The sequence below is a fragment of the Leptonychotes weddellii genome, chromosome 3 (assembly GCF_054177405.1).
Source record: "Leptonychotes weddellii isolate Sample4059 chromosome 3, ASM5417740v2, whole genome shotgun sequence".
Classification (NCBI taxonomy): domain Eukaryota; kingdom Metazoa; phylum Chordata; class Mammalia; order Carnivora; family Phocidae; genus Leptonychotes; species Leptonychotes weddellii.
Window position 1 is genome coordinate 55770559 of NC_138371.1, and position 27893 is coordinate 55798451.

Below are 27893 nucleotides of genomic sequence, written 5' to 3' on the forward strand. Positions count from 1 at the left end.
CCTGGGTGGCTCAGTTGGTTAAGCGACTGCCTTCGGCTCAGGTCATGATCCTGGAGTCCTGGGATCGAGTCCCGCATCGGGCTCCCTGCTCGGCAGGGAGTCTGCTTCTCCCTCTGACCCTCCTCCCTCTCATGCTCTCTGTCTCTCATTCTCTCTCTCGCAAATAAATAAAATCTTAAAAAAAAAAAAAAAAAAAGTGTCTATTCCAAAGAAATAAATTGTTTAAGGATCTAGGGATTCATGTTCAGGGAGATGTCTATAGAGATATTATACAGGAGTGTTTTACTCCATCATGAGTGTCACACCAGGAGAAAAGTTGTGAAATCACTGTTCTAAATTTTACTATTGTAAGTACTCTCAAAATGCCAACAGTTCCAGAATAAGTTGTCTTGAAAATTTGCTTTTTCCTCTCACAGCAGTTGCTCTGTATGTCTGTTTTATTCTGATTGTATGATTTGAAAACTTAAAAGATCATATGAATAGGAGAGAAAGTCCAACTTTATTTTAATTTTGGTTTATACTATTCAAAAATAAAGCCTTCAGGGGAAAGTCATAGAAGGGGGAAAATGCCAAGAAATAGTTACGCTTTGTGAATTGTAAGAAAATGGCAAATAAAATTGCATTTCATCAGTATTGAAGACTTGGTATGCTCCTTCAAACATACATGAATGCAAATTAAAATGGGTCCAGACTATAGGAGCTTGAGAAGTCAGACTGTGAGGATGGCAAGTTAAGGTAGCTTTTAAAAATTGAGAGTAAGATTGTGGTAGTTTATTTATTTATTTATTTATTTATTTTTTAAAAGATTTTATTTATTTACTTATTAGAGAGCAAGCGAGAGAGAAACAGCATGAGAGAGGAGAGGGTCAGAGGGAGAAGCAGGCTCCCCGCTGAGCCAGGAGCCCGATGTGGGACTCTATCCCAGGACCCTGGGATCATGACCTGAGCCGAAGGCAGTCGCTCAACCAACTGAGCCACCCAGGCGCCCAAGATTGTGGTAGTTTATAATTCTTTTAGGTGCTAATGTGCTTGTGGATATTGTCTATTTGTGAGGGGAGTAAAAATCCTTCGGGCTTTTAAAAATGATGTGAGCAGGCACAGTTTTAGCAACCTGTAAACACACATTTTCATTGGGTAGTTACCCAAGTTTATCTTATTGGCTCTCTACCATCTTTGATCATACATATTATTAAATAATAAAGGCAGTACAGCAGAAAATAGGCTACACTCAAAATTGCTGATGTGTTTATTGGATTTACTTCAAACAGCAAGGAAATGCTCTTATTTAATGATAAGATCCCCAAATGTTGCATACATAAACTTTTTATATTAAATATTGAAATCAGCAATGTAACAAAGATCTTCTTTTAGGTGTCAGAGATTCAAGCAAACATTTCCAGATAATAATAGTTCTCCATATTAAAGTTTTGACTCTTGGGCAGAGACAGACTGTGAATTTCAGGTCCTGCCAGCTCAAAATCCTTGAATTAGGATGTACATATTTCATGATAGTTTTAGCTAAATGTAAATTGGATGCAAAACAGCAAAGAAATTTTTACAATAGAATTTTAGTTTTCTTACAGTGCATTATTCTAACCAAATTTTTATAGCAAAAGGTTGGAAGAAACAGTATCTTGTACATTTGATATTCTTGAATAGAACATCTATTTTACATTGACTATTTTTATAAAGCTCCAGATTTTCCTTTCTAGTTCAGTGCAGTTTTGATATGTGCCATTAAAGTAACAGATTTCTCCAGCATCTTCCTGTTTTACATCTAGTTCAACAAATTTTGCCTAGAAATATGGAATAAAATTGAACATTGGCATTACCAGCTTCAGGCAAAAAAATTTGTCATGCCATTTGTTCAAAGTACAGTGACCTTAAATTTGATACCTGAGTAACTCTGAATCATTGGAATAGCCAGTGAGTTGTATTTGAATAATGAATCAGTTGGAAAAAATACATTCTGACAAGACGGAGGATTGAATATTTTGTTATGGATATTATTTAATAATAGAGTAACTTTTTCTATTTTTTTTAAGATTTTATTTATCTGAGAGTGAGAGAGAGAGAGCATGAGGGGGGAGGGTCAGAGGAAGAGGGAGAAGCAGGTTCCCCCCTGAGCAAGGAGCCCGATGCGGGACTCGATCCCAGGACTCTGGGATCATGAACTAGCCGAAGGCAGACGCTTAACTGACTGAGCCACCTAGGCGCCCCACTTTTCTTTCTGTCTTAAAGTATTTTCTCATTTAATGGGAAGAGATTAAATATATCTGTGTCTGTTAACTGTAATAATTTAATAGAGATGATGATCTCTGACTTTTCTTTTTGTTGTCCAGTCAGGGCTGATGAATTGTACTTAAGGTAGAGGTAAAGAATAAATTTTAGGGGTGCCTGGGTGGCTCAGTTGTTAAGCGTCTGCCTTTGGCTCAGGTCATGATCCCAAGGTCCTGGGATCGAGCCCCACATCGGGCTCCCTGCTTGGCTGGAAGCCTGCTTCTCCCTCTCCCACTCCCCCTCTTATGTGTTCCCTCTCTTGCTGTGTCTCTCTCTGTCAAGTAAATAAAATCTTTAAAAAAAAAAGAATAAATTTTAACATCCACTCCCTCCTCTTTTGTGATGGTATCTTTTCACATACTGTTAAAATTTCCTATAATGCATTTATGCCAATAATTTTAAGTATCTCTGTTTGGAGGCTGATAGAGGTGGTTATCTGTTATCATGGCACAATCCGTACTGATTTATCTCCCTCCTTCTGTGACAGTGTTAAGATGGTAGTTTTTTTATATTTTGTCTTATTTGCATTGAAGAAACACATTTATTTTTATTTTAAAAATAGGTCGAGGAGCCAGATAAAACAAGATCCCATATTAGATTTGAAAACCTTGTTTAATAATCACTGACTTAAATTCCAAATAAAATAGAAGCATTAGTAATTATATCACTGTCGCCTCTTGAGTCGTTTAGATTTGTTTTTCTTTTTTGAACATACTTTTCAACTGCTAGAAAATACCATGTAAATTCTAATATCTTAGAACATTTAAATGCCAGAGTAATCATTCAGATTTTGGTATGATTACAAATTAGCATTTATAAAGCTAAATTGAATAATACCACTCCCTGCTTTCATCATTTTCTCCTAACCACTCTTCCATTGTATGACATAATTCTTTGACTCTTTATAATTCTGATAGTCTTTCCATCTTTACTTTAAAAGCCAAATCAGGGGCACCTGGGTGGTGCATTCGGTTGAGCAACTGACCCTTGGTCTCGGCCCAGGTCATGATCTCATAGTCGTGAGATGGAGCCCCACGTTGGGCTCCATGCTCAGCGTGGTGTCTGTTTGAGATTCTCTCTCTCTCCCTCTGGCCCTCCCCCAACTTGTGCTCGCTCTGTATCTCGAATGAATAAATTTTAAAAAATAAATAAAGCCATATCATATTATTTTGCTTTCCATATTTATTTTGCCTTCTATTTTCTGGTAAACTGTAATGCAATAGTTGAGGAAAAAAAACAGAAAAGAAAGAAATGACTGCATCAGCAAGAGCAGTAATAAGCTTGAAAACATTCTGTAAAATATGCAACATGCACAATTTTTACACCTTGTACAAATGCCAAGCTGGCCTGGTTGATGTCCCTTGGATTTTCTAGGAAATCACTGGTCAAGATCAGTGGTTTTTCAAATCTTTTTTAAGCCATAGAACTCTTTCTTCATAGTAAGTCTAATATGGGACCTCAGTGTGTTAAAATGAGGGATGCTGTGTTTGCAAGCACAGAGGTGGAGGTGTAGGATAAGGATGTGTCTTTGATAGGCTAGAGCCTTAGCTCAGCCCCCTGCTCCTTCCTTCCCTTTTCCTCTTCTTTAACATCTTTTGAGGCACAACCTCCTTTCCTAAGGTATCTTGGGAGTACAGTTTGAAAATCACAGATAGCATTCTGAATTTTTCTTCACTGATGAGCCATTTTAGAGATTAAATATTTGGTACATTTCTGTATATCCTAAATCCCCAAGGTTCTAAATTCCTAAATCCATGTAGAAATGAGTGACTCAGGAGAATTGTTAGCAGAACCTTCACTGAGAATTTTTGTTTTGTTTAATATAGGTATTGTTCAGATTTAAATTTAAAACAAACAAAATAAACTAATGCACCTTTTCCTGAGGTTAGTGATATAATATTTAGGGCCTAGACTGCTGGTTCTGTGGCTTATAGTTGAGAAGAGAGTTGAATGGGACCTTAAAGAGGAAACATCACTTATTTTGCAAGCCCTACAAGTTATTTATAAGCTATTGGGAAGAAACTGCTAATCATTTAACATGTGATTGAAGTTTTGAAATAGGAAAGTACACAGATATTTGGAATAATAGGATAGACATTCAGATAAGAAAATTTATTGGGTGCTTACTGACATTTATAGAGTACACAACTGTTCCAGATGGTGTACTAAGTATGTTTCTGGTGTGTTTCTTATTTAATCCCCACAGTCCTATACCTGTATTACCACATTTAAAATTGATGAGAATAGGGTGCCTGGCTGGCTCAGTCAGTAGAGCATGTGACTCGATCCTCGGGGTCGTGAATTCGAGCCCCATGTTGAGCATAGAGATTACTTAAAAAAAAAAAAGAAAAAGAAAAATTGGAGTCTTGGGTTAAATAACATGCTGAGAGTTATGGTAAATAATGGACCCAGAGTTTGATTCTTAGTCTCAATCTGTGCTTCTTCAGAGACCCATGGTACTTGCTTTTTAGGAAATTATGGTTCTTTTGGGATGACAGAACAAGTCTAAAATAATCTGAGGTGAGAGTAAGGAATGAGGTGGTAATATTAGGACATGGGTGAAAAAAGATTAGGGTTTATAGGAAGGGACAGAATATGGTGTGTTCATAATGGAAGCATTTATAGGTGAATTTAGTTATATCTTGGTTTTCCTTTTTTGTTTTATATTTTGTTCAACTTTTCATTTTTTTATTACCTATTTCCAACTTCTTTACCTGCACTAGTCATACATTATAGTCTTAAAATTAGTTTTAGTCTTGTCATCTTTTTCCTTACCCCCTCTTTCCTCAAATTCTTCTCTGGTTTAAAGGAGGTAAACCTGTTGGCCTTTTTGTTGTTTTTTTTTAACTGTAATAATTATGCATTTGGGTTTTTCTCATTCATTGTTTTTAACAAAATGACATTTCCCTCAAAGGACTTCCCCATTCCATTAAATTTAAAATTTAGGTAGGGAAATTTTGCCTCAAAGTTTTTACTTAAGTAATCTATAGGTCTTAAAAAAAAAAAAAAAGACCTTAAGTATCTTCAAATATATATTCAGTAAAGTGTTTAATGAATGTTATTCCAAATAAGTTTGAGAATTTCTTCATACACTGTAACTTTCCATCCCATTCCCCTTTTGGAGATAGCCAGTGACTGTTATCATTTAGAAGCTTTGTGGTAAATAAATCTAACTTTGCTCACCCCAGTTGAACCATCCTGCTGTCCTCTGCATTTAAAATGTAGCCTCTCAACCAAACTGATCCACTGTTCCTTGGAATATATTTTAGAAAATGATACAGAAACATTTAGATAGAAAATGTTTCCAGTATAACTTTCAGAATTGTGTTATTTTATGTGATTTTTTGTTCTTGTTGTTTATTCAAAAGTAGCTAGTCAAGATTTAAGATGGAATTCAGATGGGATCCTGCCATGCTTAAAAATTAATACATTAAACTGTTGTGAAAAACCGTATTTTCTTGATCTTAAATTACATTTTTTTTTTTAACACAGATTAGGGAAGGATGTGAATAAATATTATTTGGGAATCCTCTTTTAAGATAGATTTTAAGGTTCTTTATAAAAATGTTAGCTTAGAGTTTTTAATTTGGTGTTATTTTTATTTTGAGGAAAAAAAAAGATTGGTTATTATTTGTCTGAGTCTGATAACTAATGACCTATTTACCCTAAATTGCTGGTACATCAGTCTACCTCCTGAGTAGATCGCCAGTTAGGGTGGATTTCTTTAAGATCTCTGGTTTGTGTTGTGAAAACATGTAGGCAGTTTGTTGGACATAATGAATTTTATTTACAAACTTGATAAAATTTTGAAATGTTTTTGTATTGTTGATTCATTCAGTTCTTGATATAGGGCACGTATAGCATTTAGAGCCTTGGGAATACAGAATTGAATTTGATTTAAATCCTGGTTACCTTGAATAAGTTATTTAACATTAATGTATTTATCAAGTGATAACTGTATGCTAGGCATGAGGAAATGGGAGGGTAAGATGGGGAGATGATAGAACTCCTGTTGTTAAAGAATTCAGACACTAGAACATTCACTTCATCCTCTCTGAATCTGTTATCATGTTGACAAAATGGGGGTGAGAGAATTTAAAATCCATGATAATACTAAAGAGGAATCATAGATGCTCAACACAAGTTAGGTTATGTGTTGTCATTTGTACTGTTTAATCATAGACTACTCAGAGACAACAAAATATGGATTATTTCCCTTTCTTGTTTGGGGACTGCATTGCCTTTAGAGATTTAAGTTGTATCATTCATTCAAACATTCTTTGTTCTGGCACCAGACATACTTGCCAAGCTTCTAGAATTTGAGGGCCTTGTGCCATTGCATTGTGCTTTTTGCTCTTAGTTTTAATTTTTAACTAAGCACAACAGCTTGTCAGACTCCACAAAAATTACTTACTTTTTAGCCTGATGAAAATGCTAATTTGAAAAGAAGCAATCATCTAGGGTTGGGAATCTGCAGACTTAGGTAAAGGACCAGATGTTTTAGGCTTTGTGGACCATATAGTCTCTCTGGGAACTAACTCTGCTGTCATAGTGTGAAAGCAACCATAGTCAGTACATAAATGAACGAGTGTGGCTGTGTTCCAATAAAACTTTATTTATGGACACTGAAATTTGAATTTCTTAAAATTTTCATATCACAATATTGTTTTAATTATTAAATTTTTCAGTTCTTTAAAAATGTAAAAGTCATGCCTAGATAATGGGCCTTACAGAAACAGGTGGCTAACCATATTTGGCCATTGGGCTGTAGTTTGCTGCCCCCTGATTTAGAGCATAATCTATGAATTTGCTCTAATTGTTAGATAATAATCGTAGGGATTGTATATATATATTGGGGTTTGAGTTCTGCTCTTTTCTTTTTCATCCAAGTTTACTTTTATAAACTAAGTATGTATGAATAATAGAAAACTAATAGGAAAAACATAGGGGTTTTTTTTCTTTACTTGTTTTTATTGTGTTTTGCCCAATCCAGTGAAGGGTGCTTTAAAAGGCTGCTTACTCTCAGATTTTTCATCCATCTCAAGTCAAATTCTATAAATGTGAATTTCAAGTAATGTGTACAAGGACTTCTATACTTTGTTTAAAATTTACATAGGAAATTTTATCTTTTAAATAAATTGTATATAGGTAACTATACATTTACATCGCATGAGCACTAACAAACAAAATAGTTTTTGTTTTGAAATAAAAATAATTTTTATACTAACTGTAATAATTGTGTATGTAAAACTGTAACTTTAAATTCTGTTAACTTGCTTTCTGTAGACACCAGAGAAGAAACAATCGGAATCATCCAGAGGAAGAAAGAGAAAAGCAGAAAACCAGAATGAAAGTAGTCAGGGTAAGTGAAGCAAAATCCTTCAGAGCCAAATAAGTATTTACAATTAATCTGATTGTTAGTCAATTAATATAGCTTAACTGTAAAAGTCATATTATGTTTTTATCATTTCTATAGCTATTATAAATTTATGCATTAATAATAGTTTATAAATGTACTTCCCAGAAGAAAGAATAATATGAAATTGAAATCTTTTGTACCACAGGTAGTGTATGGTTACTGTTTTTAGGCTTTTTGACATTTCCCGTTTTTTTTTTTACTTGAGAATTAGAAAGGCAAGTGTCATGTCCAAACCTGGCAAACATTACCTTATCACCTTTCATTTTTCTTTCTTTATCTGAATTACAGTATTGAAATGGCTTCTTGTCTTTGAATAAGAACTTTAGATGTCACTTTAAAGTGCAAGTACCAAAAGCTTGCTTATTCCTTTTATTTAAAAAAGAAAAAGACTGTATAAAAATGATTGAGTTGCTTATTAAAGCATCATCTTTTTCTTTCCATACCTGTTCTTCATTCTTTCTTACATACCTGCCCTTTGTGATATAGGCTAAGAAGGTGATTTTCAAGTCATCTACAAAACTCTTATAATGGACAACAAAATAGTATTGTCATTTAATTTGGCCACTCAAAATTAAATACAATAAATTGGCTCTTAAGTCATATATAATGACTTTATACATATGATTACATGTTTTGGAGCCGCTCTTTAGCTGTAAGGACTGGGGCCAGGAACCCATGGCTTACTAGTACTTACATGTGGCATTGGCATCAAGGAATGTATTCGCAGCAACTGTCTGCGTGGAAGGAAGAATTTTAGTCACTCTAGCATCTTTCTATAGATGTGTAGTACTTTGTATCTCCGTCTGCTCAGAGCTCAATTTTGGTCTTAGTGTAGTTCTAGCAGGTTGTGGTTAGTGGACTTGGAGCTTTATTTAGTGTAAAGTTATATTAGTTATGATAGTTTCACCTTTAGATTTAAAAACTCACTTAAAAGCAGTCCCAAATTGGGACTTCTGGGTTGGTTGATTCAACCTATGTTTTTAAGAATCCATGTTTATTTCTTTGTGGTCTGCTCTCCACAAGAATTGTCTGATTTTCTTATGTTTTTAGAATGGTTGTCAGTTTTGATTGGATTTACTTGAGCTTTCACACTTGTATTTGCTTTAGAGAGAGGTTGGCTTTCTGTGTTTTTTCCCCCTCTTTCTTTGAAGGTAAGCTTCAAGTCCAGAGCAAACCTCTCCAGTAATCTTGTCGGCCAGAATTGGGTCATGAGTCCATTCATTCCTTAGCCAGTTATGTCCAACATACGTCCTATTGCCCTTAGAAAAACCAGGTCCATCTCTGAAATTGAAAGTGGGTAAAGTTCCTTTTAGAAATGTGGGCTTTGTGGAGAAGGGATGATTGATACCTGAACAAAATTGGATTTCTGATCAGGAGGGGAGGGGAACTAGGATGGAGGCCAGATAGGAGTTGGCTTCCCCTGATATTATATGTGTTATGTAGGGGGAGGGAATTAACAGAGCCAAGTTTGGGTTCAGTTAGGGAAAAAGAATTAGGGACATAGCTTCTGGATAGGCAACCCAAACCATCTCTGTCGTCTTTAAAGAATAGCACCTTCTTCAGAATCTGCAGGAAAGTTGTTCTATAGGTGGAAGGAAAATTCCTTGGGTATACAGGCATACCTTCGGGATACTGCAGGTTTGGTTCCAGACCATCACAATAAAGCAAGTATCACCGTAAACGAGTCAAATGAATTTCTTGGTTTTCCAGTGTATATAAAAGTATGTTTATACTGTAGTCTTTTGTGTGCCAGTAGCATTGTATCTAAAAAACATCATATATTAATTTACTTAAAAATGCTGTCACCTGTGCTTTCAGTGAGTTGTAATCACTGATAACAAATTGCCATAACAAATACATATAATAATGAAAAAGTTTGAAATATTGTGAGAATTACTAAAATGTGACACAGAGACATGACGTGAACAAATGGTGTCTATTGGAAAAATGATGCCTGTAGACTTGCTCAATGCAAGGTCCTTCAATTTGTGTTTTAAAAAACCCCAAAACCACAGTGTCGGTGAAATTCAGTGAAACAAGGTATACCTGTAAAACCTTTACAGTCCTTTCTGACCTCTAAGTAAATCTGTACAAAACTGTTGTTCAAACTTTCTAGGTACCATTTATAGTCCTGGGCACTTACTTAATTTTTCTTGTTCCACAAAAGAATTTAAGGTTGTTGAACTTTTAAATGTAACCTTTGTTCATTTCAGTAATGCCTGGCACATAGTAACCCCTCAAATATTCATTGAATAAATAAATATAAGTCAGTATTGAATTGATAAATATGTATGTTTGTATTATCCAAAGCTTTTGATTTCATGGTGTATTGTCAGTTTTTCTTTGTATTGAAGAAATCATGTATTTTATATAGTTCCACTGAAGGGTGGGTGCCTCTCATCCAAAAAAGTATCTCTAACACTGTATTTCTTACTTAGCACCTTCTTAATTCAATATTTATAAAAGTGATGAAGAGTCCGTTTTAGAGCAAAACTTTTAATTAAAGAACTGCGATATATAATGATTTGGACCCACTGTATCAATATGGTCATATAAGAGCAATATTTAAAATCTAGTCTATTAAAAAAATCCTGTTAATTTGGGAATACTTTTTAGAAAATCAAAACATTTTACAAAATAACATTCATGTTAAAGCATGTTATTGTCAGTTTGTATGGTTTTGTGTTAATCAAAGCTTTTTTATTTATGGGTATGAATTGGTTTGTCAGTTATGCAGTTGCCACTTTTCTTTTTTTATTCATTGATTTGCTTTTATGAAATTATAGCCATTAAGCAATATGAATAATGTAGTTGTAAAAACAAGATCCTTTAATGTCATTTATTTATTTGATTCTCCAGTAATTGGAACTTTAACAATTGACATGTTACTATTGAAATGTCATCTGATTTTTGGATTTCTGAAATTGGCATCTTACCCTCTGAGGGCTCTTAATATAACTTTTTCAGTGTCCCTCACTAACCAACTAAAATACCATGTTCTTTTTATTAAACAGATGATTTTTATGTGTATTAGGGAAATTAAGTTTGACACATTCTTTTTCTGATATAGTATATGATAAGTAGTCATGACTAAATCTGTAAAAAATTTTTACTTTTATATTTTAGGAAAAAGTATTGGGGGACGTGGCCACAAAATTAGTGACTATTTTGAAGTAAGTTTATTAACAAATATCTTCAGTTCTTAATATAATTTTACTATGGGTTGAAATAATTTCTTTGAAGCACAAGGTCAACTTTTGATTATCTACTTGATTAGAGCAGTAATGTTCTGTCTTCCTAGGAACTTTAAAATTTACTTTTACATTGGAATGTCACATCGTAATTTTCAAAGTACTTTTTCACATATTTGCTTATGACAACCCAGGAGATAGGTACAGTAGGTATTAGTGTTTCTATATTACATGAGGAAACTGAGGACCAGAGATGTAAAGTTGCCTATTTAAAGTCAAATTCTAAATGGAAGAGCAAAGAGGGGCACCCGGGTGGCACAGTTGGATGAGCATCTGACTTTTGGTTTCAGCTCAGGTCGTGATCTCAGGGTTGTGAGTTCCTGCCCGACATAGGGCTCCCCACTCAGCATGGAGTCGGCTTAAGATTCTCTTCTTCTCCCTCTGTCCCTCTCTTCTGCGTGCATGTGTGCACGTATGCTCCCTCATTCTCTCAAATAGATAAATCTTAAAAAAAAAAAAAAAAGGAAGAGCAAAAAGAAAAGTTGAAGTCTAATAGCTTCTAGTTTAGAACTGTTTCTACTGTCATTGCAGCCTTGAGGATAGCACCACGGCAACATTTGAGCCCTATAGATGGAAATTAAATAATGATAGAAGTGTGAACCTAAGAGCCCCTGAAAATAATAAATAGTGGTAAATTTAGATTCTTACCCTGTCTAGAATATTTTCTTACTTCTACACATAAATACTTTTGGCTATCAGTTTCATATTATGGAACGTTAATATGATTGTTAAAACAACAAACATGATCTACTCAGTTGAAAAATATATTACTTGAGTGTGAGAGCAGAATTTGCCAGTCAGGGGAAGGGCTGCATTAAAAATTTTTTTTTTTTACCATCCATTGTTTTTCTTAATTGGGTTTACAGAATCTACGCTAAAACTGTTGCTGACCATGGTCTAGTGTTGCTGACCTAGTGCCTCTTTAGTTGAGGTCAGTCCCTCAGTGTTAGTATCAGTTAACAATCTTTGCCAAAGGTTGGATCAATTCAGATAAATAAATCTCAAGTCTCTTGAATGCTGTTCATGTGCCATGAGTTCTGCTAGGCACTGTAGATTAAAAAAGAAATTAGACAAAGTCCCTAGGTTACAGGAAAATACACTAGGAGGTCCTCATCTCTTCTCTTAATACCCTGAGAGAAAGCCAGTAGCAGTGAATTGTTTTCTCCTCCTTTTGTTGGTAGAGAAACATGAGAAATTTGAGAGGTAGCTATGGAATACGTTCGGTGGCTTCTCTTCATATGCACCTATGTCATGCACTGTAATGCATGTTGTGCATAAAAGAAAGATTGATTTTTATAAGATTTTGTGCTGTTAAAGGGAAGGGACTTGATCTATGTAATTTTTTATATAGTACTTACAAACATTTGGATTTTTAACAGATCTTGAGAATGATGATTCTGTTTTAAGATGGTTTATTACATTCACTTATATCTACTTGTAAATATGTTAATTTAGGGGCATTAGGGATTATACTGCTTCAACATTTATTTTTTTTTTTTAAGATTTTATTTATTTGACAGAGAGACACAGTGAGAGAGGGAACACAAGCAGGGGGAGTGGGAGTGGGAGAAGCAGGCTTCCCGCTGAGCAGGGAGCCCAGTGCGGGGCTCAATCCCAGGACCCTCAGATCATGACCTGAGCCGAAGGCAGATGCTTAACGACTGAGCCACCCAGGCACCCCTTCAACAAACATTTATAACAGAACTGTATTAAAATTTGAAGGAAATATATGTTCATTGTTTGGGGGAAATTAATTTATCTTGAGTCTGCCACAATAACAAATTATAGTCAGAATGTTCAAGAAATAAGGGTCTTTACTAAACAGTCTTTTCACATTCTTGTGATCAGTATTCTCTCTTTAGTCTTTTAGGACTCGGCTGTAACTGACCATAGTTTTGCTTTTTCTTGACCCATTTAAATCACTACCGAATTTAATTTAAAAGAAGATATATTTAAATTAATTCTTAATGTCATGTCAAAAATAACATCTAGCTAAACCTCTTCTAATAAAGAGTGATGTTTCATTTTTTTTTTCTCAGTACCAAGGTGGGAATGGCTCAAGTCCAGTAAGAGGCATACCTGCTGCGATCCGTTCTCCTCAAAATTCACATTCACATTCCACTCCTTCTTCATCTGTAAGTTTTTACATGTGTAGATAGTCTTCTGTCTGCTGAACCTATGTATATATGTATACAGATTAACTTTTCATTGAAAACTTCTACATATATTTATTTGTATTTATCTTTTTAGAAAATCATTCTCTGAGGTAAGTTAAATTCTTTTTATTTTTTATTTTTATTTTTTTTTGGAAGATTTTATTTATTTATGAGAGAGGGAGAATGAGAGAGAGAGAGAGCACATGAGAGGGGGAAGGGTCACAGGGAGAAGCAGACTCCCTGCTGAGCAGTCCCAAGCATCCAGGGACTCCAGGATCATGACCTGAGCCGAAGGCAGTCACTTAACCAACTGAGCCACCCAGGTGCCCAGTTAAATTCTTTTTAATGATCTGATGCTGTTAGAACTTCATTTCTTCAAGTGAGATCCTTAAGTTAAAGATTTCCTGAATTAATTATATCCAAGAAGTGAAGTTTCTATAAAAGAATGATGTCGAGCCTATGGGACTACAACAAATACTCTTGTATCAGTCCATATTCAATTACTGATTTCTAATTTCTAACTCTCCTTAAGAGAAAGGTAGGCACCCTTTATCCCTGGATCATTTTAGTTCAACATAGGAGAAGGATCTTGGGTCTAAAAATTATCTTACAACTTTTTGGTTTGTTGCTAGTGTTTTAAGATCTAGTTCTATTTATATGCATTGTTTTGCTTATTGGATTTCATTTTTTCTTTACTTTTATTATATGAAAATTTAATGTCTAACCAGAAAAGCAGCATTGGCTTTCAGTAATTTAAAAATGAATTAAAGATTTTTTAAAATCAGAGTATCTCTTATTTTTTTCAAGTACCCTGTTTTTACTTCCAGTGTCCCCTTCTATGCCTTGCCTGTAGACACACACTTAGTTGTGTCTTACTCCTTTTGTACCTTGGCTACATCATATTGCCATACGCAAAATAAAGTGTCAGACTCAACAATAATTTTGAGTTAAAGTGATGGCATTGGTACAGTGATATAGTCTGTTTTCAATGATGTGTTTTAAAACTAGTAACTAGATAAACCATGAAACTCATCAGTAAATTGATATTATACCCTATATGGATGTGCATTATTGTCCTTGGTACTAAGAGTTCTATATTAGGATCTTTTCGGTTTTACTTTTTGAACCATCATCATCTGTTTTTAATATTTTTGTTTTGAAATACTGTATTTCGCCTTGTTATATTTAACAGATTGAAAGCATTAAAAATTTTTTTATGGTTCTAGAATGAAATCTTCCTGAGGGCAGGGAATATATGGTTGTTTTTTCCACTGTACCTTATGTAAGGGAGGGTACTCTAAAAATGAGTGCTTCTTGAATAAAATGATGATTAAAAGTTGTGAAAAATCAATTATGTTTTGATTCAGTTGTTATCCTGATAAAAACTTAAGAAGTGTTAAGTAGTTGTTGCTGAGCAAAAGCCTATCTTTTTCTTGCTAATGTAAAAATTTTAATCTTTTTCTAAGGTTCGACCGAATAGCCCTTCTCCTACTGCATTAGCTTTTGGGGACCACCCTATTATACAACCAAAGCAGTTATCCTTTAAAATTACTCAGGTAAATAGTGAATAAAATTTTTTGTATGATTTGTAAGAAACTTAGTACAAATAACTAAGATGTCTTCTCTTTGTTTTAGACACAGTCATAAAGTAAAATTATACATCAGGAAAGCGAATTACTAAACAAAAAAACAATTTGTAGGGGGTAAGGAATTGAAACACCCAGTTTACTATCAGCTTATCCTTTGTTACATGCAGATTAAATATGCAGATGTTATAAGGATATTAAATAAACAGAACAAGCATGACATGTCAGTTTTTGTTTACTGCTTCTTTTTGAACATACCATCCAAATACATATAATCAGTGTTTTCCTAAAGCTATTATATTTGTCATAAGTGAGCATTAAAGTAGGTCATTTTGGATGTCTGTGTATATTCATATATGCTATACACTTACAGATATCATTTGAAAATTAGATATCTTTTATGCTTATTTGATTTTATGAATTTTGAGTACTAAGTTTTTCATTTTAACGTTTTACATGTGACAGGTTTTGGATTTTACTATATTAGACCGCGGGGATTGGAAGAGTAGATCTTTTGCTTAGCCACCTTATTACTCCAGTTATTGCCATTAGACTTTTCTGTTAGGTCATGTCCAAGCTGTTGTACATGCATCAACACTTCTTTGAATGATCTTTAGGCTAGGATTACAAGTACATTGCTTTCAGTCAATGAATAGCTCATGAACGTTTTTGCCATGTTCAAAAATCAACCAGAGTTGATAGCACAAAGCAGTGGTTGTATTGAATTTTAATGAAGAACATAACAATATTCTAAAACTTTTAGTAATCAGTTTTTTAAACGTTTCTTTGTAAGCTTATAGAACTTATATTTCTGAAGATGTTAAAACTTTAAAACTGTGCTAAGACTTTTTGGGATAACTTTTATATACACAAACTCAAATATTTTCTTTGTTTTTAGAAGCACTAAAATCTAGTTTTATATTTGCATGCAATGATATGTATAATGGAGATAATAAAATAGCTTTCTTTCATTTAGACTGATCTCACAATGCTGAAATTAGCAGCATTAGAAAGTAATAAAAACCAGGACCTGGAAAAGAAGGAAGGTCGTATAGATGACTTGCTCAGGGTAAGTAGTCTTGGAGGGTAATAAGGATAATAAATCATGGAGGGGGAGAAAATTGAGTAAATTATTTGGCAGTAATAAAACTTGAGGAAATACTTAGCATTGTAAAATATTCTTTAGCTGGGGAAAAAAATAAGCTTTTTCTGGTAGTTTTAAGTACGTGAAAATCACTATTTTAAAGTGAAAATTATTAGCTCTTTAAATGTGAATTGAGAGGGGCATCTGGGTGGTGCAGTCGGTTAAGTGTCCAACTCTTGGTTTCAGCTCAGGTCTTGATCTCAGAGTCATGAGGTTAAGCCCCAAGATGGGCTCATAGTGGAGTCTGCTTGAGCTTCTTTCTCTCTCTCCCTCTGTTCCTGCCACTCATGCTCTTTCTAAAATATATAAAAAAATCTTTAATAAATAAATGTAAACTGAGAAACAGTTGGAGAAATACAGGGAAGTTTGTAAAATTTATTTTTATTTGATCAGCTATCATAAGACCGATGGCCATTTCATGTTAGTTTTAAAGGTAATTGATTTTGTTATAAACCTGACGTTTGATATTATACAAGATGAAGTAACTACTGCAGTCCTGTGAGATTTTTAATGGAAACTTTATAAAAGGACATATCAAAAAATACTTATAACGTGAGTAAGGTAAGAAGCAGTGGTTCTCACCCCTTGCTGCTCAGTAGAATCACCAAATGGGAAGGATGGGAGGCACTTTATAAAGGTACCCATGCCTAAACTCCATCCTGAGGGGTTCTGATTAAATTGATGTGATGTGGGCTTGGGCATTGGTAGTTTTAAAGCTCCTCCAAAAAACAAAAACCAAAACAAAGCTTCTCCAGATGATTATAATTTAAGCCAGCATTGAGAACTATTGGTATAGAAACTTAATAAAACCAATGTCTTATCTATGATCCTACCACAATTACTGACACCTTTGAAACATCCAGCTTGCCTTTTCTGATCCCATCCCAGTCACTCACATTCTTTTACCATTAACTACTGTTCTAAGTTCTGTATTTATTATGCCTTATTATTATGGTTTTATCACATGTATCTGTACATTCTTAACATATTTCGGTTTGTTTATTTTTTAAAATTTTACTTATTTATTTGAGAGAAAAGTGAGAGAGAGAGAGAGAGTGCACAAGCCAGGGGAGGGTCAGAGAAGCAGACTCCCCGCTGAGCAGGGAGCCCGACATGGCACTTGATCCCAGAACTCTGGGATCATGACCTGAGCTGAAGGCAGACGTTTAACCAGCTGAGCCACCCAGGCGCCCTTCAGTTTATTTTTGAACTTTACATAAAATTACGCTGTCTGTACCCTTTTGCTCTGCTTGTTTTCACTAAACATTGTATGTGGAATTGTCATGTACTTTGTTCATTTCATGCTATATATATAGCAAGGCACTATATGAATATACCATAATTTATTTTTTCTGCTCTTGGTGGACATTTTATTTCTACTTTTTGCTAATACGAACAGTTCTGCTAAGAACATTATTGTACATGTCTTCTAGGGGAAATGTGGGAAAATTCATCGTAACATTATATGCTTTAAGAGAGACGTGGCCAGAGTACATGGCATGCACATGTTCAATTTTGCTTTATAATGCCAAATTTTCCCCAAAGCGGTTGGATTAATTTACACTCCTATCAGCAATGGGCAATAAATAATCTTGTTGCTTATTATCTTTGCTAAGGGTTTCTATAATCAGATACAATAAATTTCTTGGCCAATTTGGTGGATGTAACAGTGTCTTTTATCTTTTATTATGTGTTCTCTATTTTCTAGCATCTTTTAAAATATTTATTAACTGTGTTTCTTCTGAGAAATAACCAGTCATGTTTTTTACTCATTTTTCTTAATGGGTTACTGTTTGTTTGTGTGTGTTTTTTTTTTTTAACTTTTAAATCATTTTTTATTTAAATTCAGTTAATTAACATATAATGTATTAATTGCTTTCAAAGGTATAGGCCTGTGATTCCTCAGTCTTATATAATATCTAGTGCTCATTACATCACATGCCCTCCTTAATGTCTGTCATCCAGTTACCCCATCCCTCCACCCCCCTCCCCTCCAGCAACCCTCACTTGTTTCCTATGATTAAGAGTCTCTTATGGTTTGTCTCCCTCTCTGGTTTTGTCTTGTTTCATTTTTTCCTCTCTTCCCCTATGATCCTCTGCCTTGTTCTTAAATTCCACATATCAGTGAGATCATATGATAATTCTCTTTCTCTGATTGACTTATTTTGCTTAGCATAATACCCTCTAGTTCCATCCATATCATTGCAAATGGCAAGATTTCAATTTTTTGATGGCTGCGTAATATTCTATTGTATATATATACCACATCTTCTTTATCTATTCATCTGTCGATAAATATCTGGGCTCTTTCCATAGTTTGGCTGTGGTGGACATTGCTGCTATAGACATTGGGGTGCAGGTATCCCTTCGGATCGCTACATTTATGTCTTTGGGGTAAATATCCAGTAGTGCAATTGCTGGGTCGTAGGGTAGCTCTGTTTTCAACTTTTGGAGAAACCTCCATACTGTTTTCCAGAGTGGCTGCACCAGTTTGCATTCCCACCAACAGTGTAGGAGGGCTCCCCTTTCTCCGTATCCTCGCCAACATCTATTATTTCCTGCCTTGTTAATTTTAGCCATTCTGACCAGTGTGAGGTAGTATTACATTGTGGTTTTGATTTGTATTTCCCTGATGCTGAGTGATGTTGAGCGTTTTTTCATGTGTCTGTTGGCCATTTGGATGTCTTCTTTGGAGAAATGTCTGTTGATGTCTTCTGCCCATTTCTTGATTGGATTATTTGTTCTCTGGGTTGAGTTTGATAAGTTCTCTATAGATTTTGGATACTAGCCCTTTATCTGATAAGACATTTGCACATATCTTCTCCCATTCTGTAGGTTGTCATTTGTTTCCTGTGCTGTGCAAAAGCTTTTTATCTTGAAGTCCCAGTAGTTCATTTTTGCCTTTGCTTCCCTTGCCTTTGGAGATGTGTCTAGCAAGAAGTTGTGGCCAAGGTGGAAGAGGTTGCTGCCTGTGTTCTCCTCTAGGATTTTGATGGATTCCTGTCTCACATTTAGGTCTTTCATCCATTTTGAGTCTACTTTTGTATATGGTGTAAGAAAATGGTCCAGTTTCATTCTTCTGCATGTGGCTGTCCAATTTTCCCAACACCATTTGTTGAGGAAGACTGTCTCACACATGCAGTTTGTTGGGCTTTTGTTTGAATTGCACCTAATGAAGTGGGTTCATTCTTGCTAAATTCCATCTATGTTCTTCTGAGAGTCTCTTTATTTTACCCTTTTCCTTGAAAAACACTTTGATTAGGTATATAATTTAAATTGGCAGGTATTTTCTCCTAGCATTTGCAATATATTATGCCACTGTCTTTTGCCTTCCACCATGATTGGCCTAGACCTATGGTTCTCAAAGTTGATTCCCAGACCAGAAGCATCCACTACTGGGGACCCACTTACAAAGAAACTCCTCTGGGAGTGTGTCCCAGCAATCTGTATTACAAGAAGCCCTCCAGGTTATTCTTTTGTCACTGTACTAGACTAATCCAGCTCATCTCCTGAGCTTAGAGAAAGGCCCCTTCCCTGAGCAATGTGGCTTACTACAAAGTCAACAAAATTGATATCTTGTTGCCAAGAAAGATGGTGGAAATAGTTAGCTATTGGGTAGGCATCTATAGTGCCATCCACAAGTTTAATGAAGAAAAAGTATCAGTTAAAAAATATGGAAGAGAACTCACATTTATTTTTAAGTGTTAGACATTTTGTATACTATATTTTAGTTATTTTTAACTAAGTGAAGTAGCTGGTATTGCCCCTGTTCTAGAAATACAAAAAAAAAAAAAAAATCTTAAGTTTCAGATAACTGACTTAATAACTTAGCCAAGGTTACATACCTTATGGTGTTGATTTGAACCCATGGAGTATGGATACAAATTCCATGTACTTTATGCTGCACAGTTATGCAGCATTTAACAGTATTACACATGGTTAGTAGATGTTTAAAAAAAATTATTTTAGGGGCGCCCGGGTGGCTCAGTCGTTAAGCAAGTGTCTGCTTTTGGCTCAGGTCATGATCCCAGGGTCCTGGGATTGAGTTCCGCATCGGCCTCCCTGCTCCACGGGAAACCTGCTTCTCCCTCTCCAGCTCCCGCTGATTGTGTTCCCTCTCTCACCTGTCTCTCTCTGTCAAATAAATAAAAATCTTTAAGAAATAAAAAAATTATTTAACATCATACTCAAATACTTAATTTATTAATCCTTTCTTTTTATGTAATTTATTCAGAATGTAAGAATATTCCTAAGTGTCTCATATACACAAATTCTAGACCTTTTCTATTTTTACTTATGTTGTAGGCTAACTGTGATCTCAGACGGCAGATAGATGAACAACAAAAATTACTTGAAAAATACAAAGAACGATTAAATAAGTGCATATCAATGAGCAAGAAGCTGCTTATTGAAAAGGTAAAAGTTCAGTGAATTTTCCTTTTCATTCCACTGGCCCCTTTTCACCTTGTACAGTTTTAAATTTAAATGAATAAAATTGATGATTTTTCCTTTTTTCAGAGTACACAAGAAAAACTGTCAAGCAGAGAGAAGAGTATGCAAGACCGATTACGCCTTGGGCACTTCACAACAGTTAGACATGGTGCTTCATTTACTGAACAATGGACAGATGGTTTTGCGTTTCAGAATCTTGTGAAGTTAGTCATTATTACATTTTAAAAAATGTAGCGTTCCTTTGAGTTTTTGTTACTTCCAAAGATTATAGATTTGAAATTATGTTCTATTTCTACTCCTTACTGCTTGTTGAAATCACAGAATTTAGTACATTTGAAAGGAACATAAAAGTATTACAATTTCAGCTTTAGCAGACTTCTTGATTAGTTAGCATTCATCCATACTATATGATATATTATTCTAAGTATGACTTTCCAAAATATAAACTGATCTTCTAGCTATATAGATGATTTGGGAGGAAATTTTAATTTTCACTGGAAGATTTACATATATATGTATCTTGGGATTTTTCTACTTAGTTTTTTCCACATTCTCCAGTCCTTATTTCAGTGTTAATATTCAGCCCTTGCCTGCTTTCTATTCCTGTGGAAAAGACAGGAACTTTTTCTCTTCTGCTTCAGATACAATAATTCATAAATCAGTTGAGGAATATGTAGCTTTAGCATTTCTGAGGCAAACTTTAAAACAGAAATTGAGTTCAGATGATGGTAGATAGGGATAGATTGACTATGTATTAAGGAGCCAGGACCTGTGCTGCTTTTTTGTTTTCACTGGAAAATTTTTTTAAACCTCAAAAACAGGAGTAGTACCAGCATCTACATCAGTTTTCCTAGAGTTATATGGAAAATGGAGACAAAACTGTATCTCCATATATAAACATTGCTGTTTCAAACACTAGTTTCCAGGACTTCGCACAGAATGGCCTTCTCTCTCTCACAGTTGATTATTCAGCTTTTGTTCAACACCAGCTGTGCTGGGTGATAGGTGTACCATAATGAAGAACATAGTTCTTGTGATGCTAGAGAGTTTGGCTTTTAATTCTATGGTAGTACGGAGCTATTAAAGGTTTGTATGTAGTGTGTGTGGTCAGAATTGAGTTTTAGAAAGATAACTGGTGGTAATGTGGGCCTAATATTGGAAGGAAGATAAATTATTGACAGCTGAGGTATCCAGATGTTAAGGTGATTAGGCTTGAGCTAAAATGCTGACAGTGAAAGGTAGAGAATAGGAGATATATTTGGGATAGAAACCATGATTTTTGCATGTTAAATGAGTAAGAGCCTCTGCTACTAAACTCATATCTACAGTTGTCCTGATAATGAATAAAATAGGCTACATAATATAACCTTAAATACAAACTAAGAATAACAAATCTAAAATATAAGCTGTGTTTGTAGTAAAAATTTCTTCATCAAGCTGTCAAGAGCAAAATTGGAGCTTCTGGGTTGGTGAACACATGGAGGTTTGGGGAGAATGGTACAATTAGAGCCTGGAAGCCCTATACCCTTACCCTATACCTTGTTCTATGCATCTCTTCCATCTGGCCGTTCCTAAGTTATATCCTTTTATAATAAGTAATCTAGTTTTTAGAAAGTTACTTGCATTTCTTGTATTGAGGGCCTACTGTGTGTTATTACATATGCAGATTTTAAATAAAGCTGCTTATCAGTGTAAATTAAGTAGTTTATCAGTGACATAACCCAAAGTAGTTGGTGGATGAGAAGAGAAATAAATATTAGTAATATTAAATTAATAATCTCTAAATTGTGTAGTCATTCCTAAATAAACAGATATTAGCTTTATATTCATTCCAGTAACTCTTTACTTTTTAGGATTTTAAACATTAGGATTATTGCCATTTGTTTTCATTTATAACATCTTGATTGTGCTCTAAGCTAGCTTTATAAATTAACTATTTTAATAAAATGAAGTTATTTATTTCTCTTTCCAAAAGAAAACTGGATTAAACTCCTGTTCTAGCTTTGCTATTCTTGAATTTTCTCCACCCTTTTACTCTTCTGCCTAGGTGGCTATTGATTCTTTCATTCTGGTCATACTCTACTACTGTCTGGCTAGAATCATAGGAACAGGCAATGTATGTAAAGCCAATTTTGGGTCAGCAGAGTAGAAGTTTTGTAGTTCTGCTTTGAGTGGGGTGGGGAGCCAAGGAATTGAAACATTTGTCTTGTTTAAATCTAAGTATCATAACCATGTAGAGTTTTAAAATTTTTTTCTTAGCGTGTTGAGGTGACCTAAAAGGGAACATGGTTACTGTGAGAACAAGTTGTGTGATGGAATAGTTTTAAAAAGCTTCACTGTCACCTACTCTTGCTCTGGTCAAATTGCTGAAATCTCTAACCTATATTTTTATAATACACATGATATTTAGTATTTTTTAGAATTAGTAAGCTTCAGATTCTTGAATGGGAAGCAGTAATATTTTTACTTTTATTAATTGCTCATTTTTCATAGCCATGCTAATTTTTCTGGTTTCCCTTATTTTTTTTTCTTGTTTGCTTCAAATTGTCAAAATTCTTTCCTCATAAATTTCTTATATTTAGGTCAGTTTTTGTTTCATTTCAAGGTAGTGCTTGCACATTCCCAAAATCTTTCTGACAAAGACAAATTTGGAAAATAACACTTTATTAGATTGTCTTTTTAAAGTTTTTCTATAAACACAAAGTGATGAGATGCATGTTTAAAATCCACTCCGTGCTTATCTCTATTCTTTAATAGCCTATTTGTTTCATTGAGCAAGTATTTACTGAATTCCCAGTATGTGCTGATGATTATGCTGGGCACTAGGGATACGATAGGATATAAAATAGATGTGGTCTCTGTTCTCATGGACTAATGTACTCTAGAGACATTCTAATCAAGTATCTATAGGAATGTTACTTACTAGGAAGAAGGAGCTGGAGATCTACAAGTACCATGAGATTAAATATAGCAATACATCTTTCCCTAGTTTGGGGGATTTAGGGAATTTAGAAATGAATGCTTCAAATGAGACCTGGACAGTTAGTACAAGTAGGTTCAAAAAAATGGAACCATAATTTTTGTTCATGTTATATGCTTTTTCATGTTTATTAATATATTCGTGTTTTAACTGTGAAGAGTAATAATGAAAAGTTAATACGGTTTTTTACATTTATTTTTATACAGGCAGCAAGAATGGGTGAATCAGCAAAGGGAAGACATTGAAAGGCAAAGGAAACTTCTAGCCAAACGCAAACCTCCCACAGCTAATAATTCTCAGGCACCCTCTACCAATTCTGAACCAAAACAAAGGAAAAACAAAGCAGTCAATGGAGCAGAGAATGATCCCTTTGTTAGACCCAATTTACCACAACTGTAAGCCTCCATTTTAATTTACCTTTTTTTTAAATCGTTGCCAGTGAGCATGAATGTTAGATATTATTTATATTTACACGAATACTTAAATATTAAAAATACTTATGGCCAGGAGGGAAGGCAGTATTAAAATTTACTTCTAAATCTCCGAATACCTGAATTCAGCCTTTGTAAGTGGAGACTTATTAATCCTCTTTTAAAATGAAGATTTAGCAGCTAAGAGGAAACTGGAATCCACTCTTTCTTCATGTCTGAATGATAGTCAGTTATTAGTTTTGATTATCTCAATTCTGTGTTTCCATTAATGTTCCTTTTTCTGAGAGAATATTAAAAATATAACTGACATATATTTTCTTAACCTCTGAAAGCAGTACGTTGGAGGTTATAGGTATTGTTTTTTCCCTTTCTGCTTTTATTTATTTTCTAAATTTTCTGCATTAATGATGAACTACTCTTTATAGTTCAATGGGCAAAGAGATTTTTAAATAGTTAAATGCTTATTATACCTAGAAAGTTGGGAAAATATGAAAGAACATAATAAGACAATATAGACCATGATCCCATCCATAGAGAAGACCATTGTTAAAATTTTGATTTACAGATGTGTCCAAACATAATTTTTTTGTTCTGCAAGAACTTAAGTTTTTGTGAATAGAAAATACATACAAACACGCACACACACACACACTGTTTGATATTTTTATGTGGATATATTCTTTTTTTCCTTTGTTGAAAGGTAATGTTTCATCTGTGCTTTGATTCCCATACTCTGCTACATGAGGGACTCTTCTATAGATACGTCCTTTATCTTCTGTCGTCAGCTTTTTGTTCTCTACTGGTTCTCCTTTTAGAAGACAAAATGAAACCAAAAACTCTGCTTCAATTATATATCCCTAATTCTGGCCTCCATATCCTGTCATCTTTATAATCAGGTTTTCTTGAAAGACTTGCTTGTACCAGTCTCTTCTGTCTCACCTTCCATTTTCTTCTTTCTTAAATGAAATTGCCTTTTAAAGATTAACTATCTTTTTGATGCTCAGTGCCATAGACATTTGAGTCTTTAACTTGGCAGCATTGAATATTGTTGACTTATTTTTTCCCAAAAGACTATCTTGTCTTTAGTTTTTGAAATACCTTGATCTCCTAATTTTCATTTTAACTCCTCTGGCTCATCTTCTCAGTCTTTTCTATGGACATTATTTACACTACCAATTTGTAAAATGTAAGTAATCTTTAAAAGATCTGTCTTGGTCATCTTACTTCCTACTCTACATATTCTCCTTGAAAATTAGCTACCCTCAGAGTTTCAGTTATCACATATATGCTTCTGACATCCAGGTTTCTGTCTCCAGTCCACTTTCTCTCTTGAGTATTAAATATATCTCAATTTTGAATGTCATATCCTTTCTTGGTTGTTATCAGTACTTCTAATGTAGCCTTTTCAAAACTGTATTTACTAGAATTACAGAACAAAACAAAAATTATTTAATATTACCATTCCCATTCCAATCTGTCTCTCTCCACACACACACACACACACACACACACTCATCCACATATACACACCCCTTGTTTTTTCCTGTGTTTTCTGTTAGTAAATGGTACTACCATCCTCTCAGTTCCACATGCCAGATTTTTATCATCCTTAATGTTTTAGATCAAGATTTCATTTATTTTCCTTAATCCATTTTTATTATTTTCCATTAATAAATAGGTGGTTGTTTGCTTATTTTTCAAAATCTACCTCAAAATCTACTTCCATCTTCAAACCTTTTCTAATCTTGGTGGGCTTTTTAAATTAGAATTAATTCATTTATTGAAATTTTAAGAAAAACTAGCAAATGGTTTACTTTTTGTAAATTAATAAATTTGTTGCTTAATAAAGGGTAGATGGGTAGATGAGTGGTTATATAGAATACAGTGTGTATTAGCTTTAACTCCACTCCTACAAGACACCAATCCTTCTAGTTCTCAAGTGTATCCACTTACGTAAGACCCCACTGACACCATTCTAACTCAAGTTACTGTCCTCTCTTAATTGGGTTATTTTTTTTTTCCTACCTCTCCTTTCAGCTTTGGTTTAGCAATCTAGTTCATTTTCATTTTGCAATCAGAATCATTTTTGCAAAATATGATCCTTTTGTTCTCTTCCTTATCACCCTAACATAGCTGTTTTTTGAATCACAGAATCCAAAAATCCTAAGATGACTTCATTTAAAGCACTTTTGATCTGGCATCTTCTGACCACTCTAGCCTCTTCTTTTGTCACTAACCAGTGCCTTCCCTTCAGTGCCAACTTTCAAACTCCAACCCATGGTTTTTAATTCCTCTCCATCTTTTAAATCCCATACTAGGTATTTCCTCCTAAAAGTTTTTCCTTGATCCCTGAAGGATAGGAGTTAATTATCACTTTAAGGTAATGTGATAGTGTCCTCTGTCTCTTCAGTCATAGCATCACCATTTACTCTGTTAATGACACTATAAACATCCTAGATGTTTCCCTTTCCCTCGTTCTCTGTGTCTGTTTCTGTAGCATCTTGTATTTGTCCATCTTCCTTGCTACTATCTTAGTATAGGACCTCATCTCTTTTTAACCTAGATTCCTGTTTCTTATGTGTCTCTTCATGTCAGTTTCACATTTAACCTCCTTCACTGACCTTCAAGATAAAATTCACCCTCATGAAGGGCTCTTTGTAGGCCTTATTTTTCTCTTTCATTTCACTCCCAACATCTGTCCTATGTATCTTATGTTAAACTCTTTCGTTTTCTAAGTGGATTAGGCGTTCTTGTTTCTGTGCCTTTATACATCTTGTTCCTTGCCTTTCTTCACCTTCTCATTGCCTGTTCATCTTTTAAGGCTTGGTTCAAATACCAATTTCAGTAGGAAGCCCTCTCTAACTTTTTTTCTTCCCATTTTCTCCCCCATTTCCCCTCAGGTTAGGTGCCTATAGCCTTTTGTACGTGCCTGTTCTGTATGTAGCTTTTATCTCTATATTCTCAATATGTAGCACAGTTTTCTGACATATGGAAAGTGGTTAGTAAATGCTAAATTCTGGTACATAAGCATTTGATTGAATTTTATTTTCTCCTCATTAGTTTCTCCTTCATTTTTCTAGTTTGTCACAGGTATTTTGCTTACTTGTATTCCAGGATGCTTAACAGCCCTAACAATACTTTAATAGTCATAGACTTGTCTTATTTCACCCCACTTTATTATATATGTTGACTGAGAACTAACCCTAAACTTAAACTGCTATACGTTCTTGGAGTGGCAAATGAAGTGATAACTGCATAAAAAAGTTTTAACTATATCTTTATACAAATGCAGATTTAAATAGGGAAAAAAGCCATAGAAGCACTTTTTAAAAAAAATTGATTTATTAGAGGAGGGAGCGTGCATGAGAGCAGGGGAAGGGAGGGGCAGAGGGAGAGGAGAGAGAAAATCCGCTGCGGGAGTCTCGATCGATGGGGGGATCGATCCCAGAACCCTGAGAACATGACCTGAGCTGAAATCAAGAGTTGGATGTTCAACCAACTGAGCCACCCAGGCACCCCAGAAGCACTTTGATTTATATATTATTATATTTTAGTGGCTGTTCTCTGCAACTGTCTTCTAAAAATTCCTTCTGAATCACTGTTTGGTGGTAACTAGAACATCTAGTGTATGTGCAGAACATCTAGTATAATTAGAAACCATAAATCTTTAATTTTTTTCTATCAAGAAATTAACATAGAAAATGAAGTTACTACTATGGAGTGGTTAGGACTTTAAGAGTTGTAGACAGACAGATGTGGAATCCATCCTTGACTCTTTCAGGTTGTTGTTTTTGGTAATCTGTTTTACTTTTTTGAGCCTCCATTTCCTCACTTGTCAAAGTACATATATCATAGTGTTGAAAAGATGATACGAGGTAATGCATGTTAAAGTACTTGCGTGGTTCCTGGCTCTTAACTAATTTTTAACTACCAGCAAGATTCGGTCAGATTTTTTAGGTAGTAGTTTCTAATTTTAGTCACATATACTTCTTTTATTCAGAGTAATTTGCATAGATAATATTACCTATGGATGTCTAAATGACGCTTGTGTTAATTGTAATTAATTTTAATCAAGATTTTGACCTCATGTTAAATATATTTTAAATCATGTTTTGATTTTATTTATGTATTTCATGTCTCACAGAGGATGCTTGCAAAGTAAACAGTAATATTTTACCTTCTATTTTGTATTAA

The 27893-nt window shown here is 34.5% G+C and overlaps 1 protein-coding gene across 5 annotated transcripts in view; it reads left to right on the forward strand.

The window, feature by feature from the left end:
- Nucleotides 1-27893, forward strand: part of TLK1 (tousled like kinase 1) — a 149118-nt gene that overhangs the window by 78313 nt on the left and 42912 nt on the right. For 4 of the 5 annotated variants that reach the window (XM_081814201.1, XM_081814197.1, XM_081814199.1 and 1 more), the window contains 8 exons: nucleotides 7567-7642; nucleotides 10826-10872; nucleotides 12990-13085; nucleotides 14573-14662; nucleotides 15669-15761; nucleotides 20142-20252; nucleotides 20355-20491; nucleotides 23475-23663. In XM_081814201.1, the coding sequence (XP_081670327.1) occupies nucleotides 7567-7642; nucleotides 10826-10872; nucleotides 12990-13085; nucleotides 14573-14662; nucleotides 15669-15761; nucleotides 20142-20252; nucleotides 20355-20491; nucleotides 23475-23663 (839 nt within the window). The remainder of the gene's footprint in view (nucleotides 1-7566; nucleotides 7643-10825; nucleotides 10873-12989; nucleotides 13086-14572; nucleotides 14663-15668; nucleotides 15762-20141; nucleotides 20253-20354; nucleotides 20492-23474; nucleotides 23664-27893) is intronic. The other variant, XM_081814198.1, reaches the window with a different exon arrangement.